The 6,000-nt window shown below is 36.0% G+C and overlaps 1 protein-coding gene across 2 annotated transcripts in view; it reads right to left on the bottom strand.

The window, feature by feature from the left end:
- Positions 1-200: 200 nt before the first annotated feature.
- The window catches only part of SMNDC1 (survival motor neuron domain containing 1), a 32,819-nt gene continuing 27,019 nt past the window's right edge, over positions 201-6,000 (bottom strand). For both annotated transcript variants that reach the window (XM_077762431.1, XM_077762432.1), the window contains 4 exons: positions 5,283-5,425; positions 4,521-4,682; positions 2,140-2,293; positions 201-1,464 (listed from right to left, as the gene is read on the bottom strand). In XM_077762431.1, coding sequence (XP_077618557.1) covers positions 1,327-1,464; positions 2,140-2,293; positions 4,521-4,682; positions 5,283-5,425 — 597 coding nt within the window. In that variant the 3' untranslated portion in view covers positions 201-1,326. The remainder of the gene's footprint in view (positions 1,465-2,139; positions 2,294-4,520; positions 4,683-5,282; positions 5,426-6,000) is intronic.

The following is a 6,000-nucleotide window of genomic DNA, read 5'->3' as shown; positions in this document are numbered from 1 at the left end:
CTTAAATAAAAATAGTTTGTCCTTTAGGACCCAATTTTTTATGTCTAATGGATGTACGTAAGGATTTACTGAAACCTTTATCACAAACATACTCAATATTCTCTTCTCTGTGGAAATGATGAATGAAAATACACTGAAGCTTAATCACTAGATCAATGCTGCCAGGTAAGACTTCACCACCCTTCTGTTAACACATCCCGGAGATTTTAAAAACACTTTATTTAATAAAAGTTAAACATACAAAAAACTGAAATTAACACATATCCTAAAAATCACCATCTTCCATTAACAGGAAGACACTTTACTATGCATATATTTGGCTTAAACTCAGGATAACTGTGATGTTCACTTATACCAACAAATGCTGACAACTTGATCTAGTTAACAAAAATTACAAACTCAGCTACATGAACATAATATACAGGGAAATTATGGTCAGATTAATGCACAAGAAATACAGTAAATTTTTAATGATGAAACATTCAGTACTCTTGTTCATTAATTTAGCCTTGGTTTTTTTGTTTTTTGTTTTTTTACAAAAATAGTATCTACACTGTATACAGGGCTATACATCAGCTTTTTGTTTTCTTATATAAACATTACACATCCAAAAAATGGTACCACTACCGTAAGGGAAAAATCAACACAGAAAAAGAGCAAACATTTAAAAAAAAACAAAACAAAACAAAAAAAAACCACCCTAGAAAAGGTAGCAGGTCCTAAACATGGTTTCTTAGATAAAATTAAAACTCCGTGGAAAGACTAGAAGAGCTGAATCAATTTTAGAGATAGCCTAATAGGCTTAGCAAATTATTGAAGGAAAAACCTCAAAACAAAGTTTGACATTTACAAATTAACGTATGTCTAGGCTTAATTAGGCAACAGCCAGGTTTACACTGAAGATAAAAGAGCTCCTTAGCAGGTTGGTATTTTGCCTTGATGTTCCAGTGAATTGCTACAATATGTGGCAAGTTCAAAGCATCTGAGTATTCCAAGTTAGGACTGTACAAAATGTATACACCATCCATTAAGTAAGGGCCTGATATTAGGAAGATCAACAATTCATCTAAGTGCTGTATTGCAGCATCTATCTAGAAAAGTTGCTTTATTCAACAAACTTTGAGGAAACTGTGGTAGTAGTAACAAAAGGTAAATGAATAGCAGTTATCAAATGCAATTTCTTCAAGTTTCATTCTATTGAAGTCAAACAAGGACGACAATGGTATCTTCCTTACTCATCTAACAAATAATTTACCTTTAGAAAAATATAAGGATAAAAAGGTAAATGTAAAGCCCTGCAGAGATGAAATCCAACAGTTTTTCTGATTATTGAGGCATCAAATGCCTGACATTGTATTTAGAGGTATCTTGATATTGTGTCATAGGTTTATCAGCAATTCCACAAGTTCCTACTCCAACTTTGCCAGTTACACTCTCAGGTGAAGCAAAAATACTCCTTTTTACCTAGTGGAAATAAAAGAAAAACCACTTTGATTAGTTTTGGTGGGGGGAATTTCTATGATACACGTAAGAAGTACAGTACACATCAAGAGAACTGGAGTGCTCTTTTAAATAAAATCTACCAGGGACCCCCAGCAGATAAAGCAGGTTAACAGAAGAGGTAGGATTCATCACACTCCCTCTAAGTGGTAGGTAAGGTAGCAAACAGTTCTTCAAATTTTAGTTTATAGAAGGGTAAATGATCTAGATCTTCTCTAATTCCTGAGATAAACTCTCTCATAAGTGTTTCTATTGCAAAAACAGTGGCTAATGGGTATTGTGCAATAAGCTAAACAGAAGATTGAAGAGGATTATGAATTTAAGATCCAGCTATGATTTTTTTAAGCCTATGTACCACCTTTTTCATTTCATTTTTTTAATGCTTATTTCTGAGACAGAGACAGGGTGAGTGGGGGAGGGGCAGAGAGAGAGGGATACATAGAATCTGAAGCAGGCTCTAGGCTCTGAGCTGTCAGCAGAGCCTGATGCAGGGCTCAAACCCACAAATCATAAGATCATTACCTGATCTGAAATCGGATGCTTAACTGATCCAGCCACCCAGGCTCAATCATTTTAAAGTTATTTTAATGACAGTTTTACTTTTCACATTTATGAAGTATGATGGAAAGATTTACTAACCTGGCCTTTTTTGTTTTTAGAATAGGCTCTATTGTTGAACTGTTGCCATTTCACCTTCTGGTCCTCTCTTTCCTGCTCAAGTTCTTTTATTCTCTGTGCTTTTTTCAAAGCTTTCTTCTTTTTATATTCACGCTGCTGGGCAATCATTTCTTTTCTGTGTGGATATAACAGCTAAATGTCAACTCTTAAGATTTAGTAGATGATTTCCTTAGAGATATTTAGCAGTGCCAAACAAAACTAACAACAAAACCAGAACAACAAAAAACCCCATAATATACCTACACACTCCATGAACAGAAGCACTAAACATCAACAATGCCAATCACTCAGTATTACTATGAAGTGTTATTTGAAATACACAGCATCCTTGGAAGCTTTCAAGCCATATCTGTAATCTATTACCCATTCAAATCAAATATTTAAACAGGACTTTTTGACATTTACATTGCTTTTGCCAGGTGTGTTTTAGAAATAAGTTTTAACATTAACAGTGGTCTAAGCCTTTATCCTTTTCTAAATGGATAGATAGCAAGTTTACTATGACGCATTTAGCAAAAGTATATAAACTATTTCATCTAGACTAGAAGAGTACAGCAGCACAAAGGAAAATCACAGCTTAAAATTCTTAAAGACAAAAACTGGGGTTTTTCAAAAACACTCCTGCATCTAGGATCAGAGCCTAATGCTCTCAATAATTTCTGCTCAGTTTACGTACTGACTTCTCACCAAAAGAAGATAATGTCTTCTGTATCATATAATCACAACTACGAAGCTAAATGTGACTTTTTTTACACAGATGTCAAAGACTAAAAAGGGAGAGGTTATATTGTTCTACAATCTGATTTTTTAAAAAATTTTTGTCATGTTTATTTTTGAGAGAGAGAGACAGCACGAGCGGGGAAAGGGAAGGGGAGGGGGGGGAGACAGACAGAGAGAGAGAGAGAGACAGACAGACACACTCACACACAGACACACACACACAGACACACACACGCACGCACGCACGCACACACACACGCCCGCCCCCAACCCAAGCAGGCTCCAGGCTGAGCTGTTAGCAAAGAGCCCGATGTGGGGCTTGAACCAACAAACTGCATGATCATGACCTACGCCAAAGTCAGACGCTTAACAGACTGAGTCACTCAGGCACCCCTACAATCTGAATTTCTTATTGGGATACTCAAGTGATATAATTTCCCCAAGTTCAGATATATTTACTTCTGTAGCCACTTAAGTTACTTGTGAGGGGTGCCTGGGTGGCTCAGTCAGTTAAGTGTCCAACTCTTGATTTCAGCTCAGGTCTTAATTTCAGAGTCCTGAGTTCAAGCCTCACATTGAGGCTTAAACCAAACAACAACAAAAAACTGTTGAAAAATCCAAAAAGAGAGAAAATTGTGGCAAATATGCGTAAGTTTACTAAAATGTTAACTCTACCTCAAATACAGGTCCAGCCATATCCTTCTGTACCCTCCTACTGCTGCTCTCAGGGTTCAGGACACCGTTATCTCACATCTGGATCACTGCATTAGCTGTCCGGGATTATTCAAAAGCTCAACTATGATCACATTATCTCCTCTATTTGAAATACAACAGTGGCTGTCAAGCTCTTGGTGATTTGGCCTCAACCTCTCTCTAACCTCTTTTGTCAAAGCACTGATCTTCAAGCCCTAAATTTTCACTACAGGAATTTGTTTCTGTTACCTCCATGTCCCCACTTGTTTTCTTTTTTTGAAGTAAACATTTACTAAACTCTTACAACATTATAAAGAACTGGACCACATGCTTTATTAATGCTAATACTTATGCTTACAACCCTACAAAATAGATACTATCAACCCTGTTTACAAATGAGGAAAGAAGTTAAGAAGTTTAATCAAGGTCATACCTTCAAATTCATTTACCTGGCTAACTCCTTTTCTTTTCAAATCTCAGTTTGGATGTCATTTTCTCAAAGAAATTTGCCCTGATGACTAAAATATAGTTTAGGTATCTTTGTTCCCTTGAAGTACCCATTATGTTCCCTTAATAACTTCTATAATTTACTATTAAAGTTCTTTAATTTTGTGTTTTCTTCTCTAGACTATAAACTCAATCAGGACAAGGTCCAAGTTGGTTGTATTCACTACGGTATAACCCCAGCACCTGGTTTAGTGAGAGGTACATATTATCTTCTTAATAAGTGTTTACTGAATGCCTAAGTGGGAACCAAAATGTCTTCACTTTACCTAGGCGTACACATACATACACAGCTATCTTCAAAACAACGGTAAGGAGTATCATAACCTTCTCACCCTAATCTAGCCTGCATGAATTCCACAGACTACCTAAAATACCAAAATGGGGAAGATTACACTTAAACTGCTAACGTCAAAGTCACTTACTTTGACATGGGCTTGTTGCCACTGTCCTCCTTTGCCTTCCTTCCTTCTTCCACAGGCTTGAGGTTCAACAATGGAGTCACTTCAGCATTGCCATAGCCAGCAAAGGTGATTGCAGCGGTGCCGTTTTCTTCATCTATCTCCTCAATCTCGGCTTCATAACACCTGTAAAGATATCATGACTGTAAGCAGGTGAGTAAAGGTTTAGTACTCAGCCTATTAAGACTTTACACTGCAGTGATTCAACTATTACATGTGTCTAAAATGGAGCTTCTGTAATCAGTTGGCTCTTTGGTAAAGACAATACAAACAGTGGTTGGAGTTAGTCATCTACTATCAAAAAGGGGGTCCTAATTAAAATATTGTCAGGAAAGTCTCCTACATGTCTATTAAACATGCTTTAGTCAATCTCTTTGAGAAAAGATATTTCTAACAGGAATAATCTGAGTGTTTCTCATGTAAGTCTAAGACAGCCAACTATTCAATTTTCAACCTGAGGAAGAAATTTAGATTACTTTTTAACTATCCATTCATTTTCCTCTGCTTTTTCTTTCTACTAGGATGTAAGTCCACCAACTGCCCCAAAATTAATTCTAAAGCTAAAGACTTAACGGTCTTAGTGGTAACCACCCAAGAATCAAATTTACTTTACAAATCACACTAGCTATACATAAAGATTAAAACAGGTAGTTCAAACTGAATAAAAACTTCTTACCATTGTATTTTATTATTTCATGTTATAGTTAGAGTTTTTTCTACACTTACTGTCCATCTTCACTCCAGATTGCCATACACTTGTCTCCTACTTTCCATGAATGAGTGGGCTGAGTAGAAGCAAAACTGTCTGAACTTGCAAGAGTTTCAGAAGGCTGAGTTGACAGAAGGTCTTTGGTTAGTTCTATAACTTCCTAAAACAAAACAAAAAAACAACAAAATAAAACCATAGCATTATTTTTATAATTTGCTTATCACCTTTCAACAGGTTTTTATTTTGATGACTTTAGGTCTCATACCATAAAGCACCTATTAAGTATGCTACATAAGTCTGCTTGCAGTTCATAACAATACTATCACATAGGTACTCTGATTATCCTCATGTAGAAACTAAGATACAATATTTTATACAGTGGTGGAACCGGGATTTAAACCTAGACAGTTGCCTTTCAACTTTAATTAACCTCAAATACTAATAGAAAATGGCAGACTTAAGCTTATACCACGCATTATTTCTTTTTTCTTTTCTTTTTTTTTTTTTAAAGTAAGCTCTACACACAACATGGGGTTTGAACTCCTCACCCTATTATCAGGAGTCACTTGTTCTATTGACTAAGCCAGCAAGGTGCCCTGACCATGCATTATTTCTAAGCTCCTATTTTAGCTAAAGAGATCTAATATGAGAAAGAGTTGATTATGAGAGACTGAACTACATTCAAGATCACTTTTATCTCCTATCTTTGTCACATGTATTTCATGCAACTGGACT

Source organism: Crocuta crocuta, unplaced genomic scaffold (genome assembly GCF_008692635.1).
Source record: "Crocuta crocuta isolate KB4526 unplaced genomic scaffold, BGI_CrCroc_1.0 scaffold328, whole genome shotgun sequence".
NCBI classification, from domain to species: Eukaryota; Metazoa; Chordata; class Mammalia; order Carnivora; family Hyaenidae; genus Crocuta; species Crocuta crocuta.
Note: the sequence above shows the minus strand (reverse complement) of the source record. Positions and strands in the feature narration are given on the sequence as shown.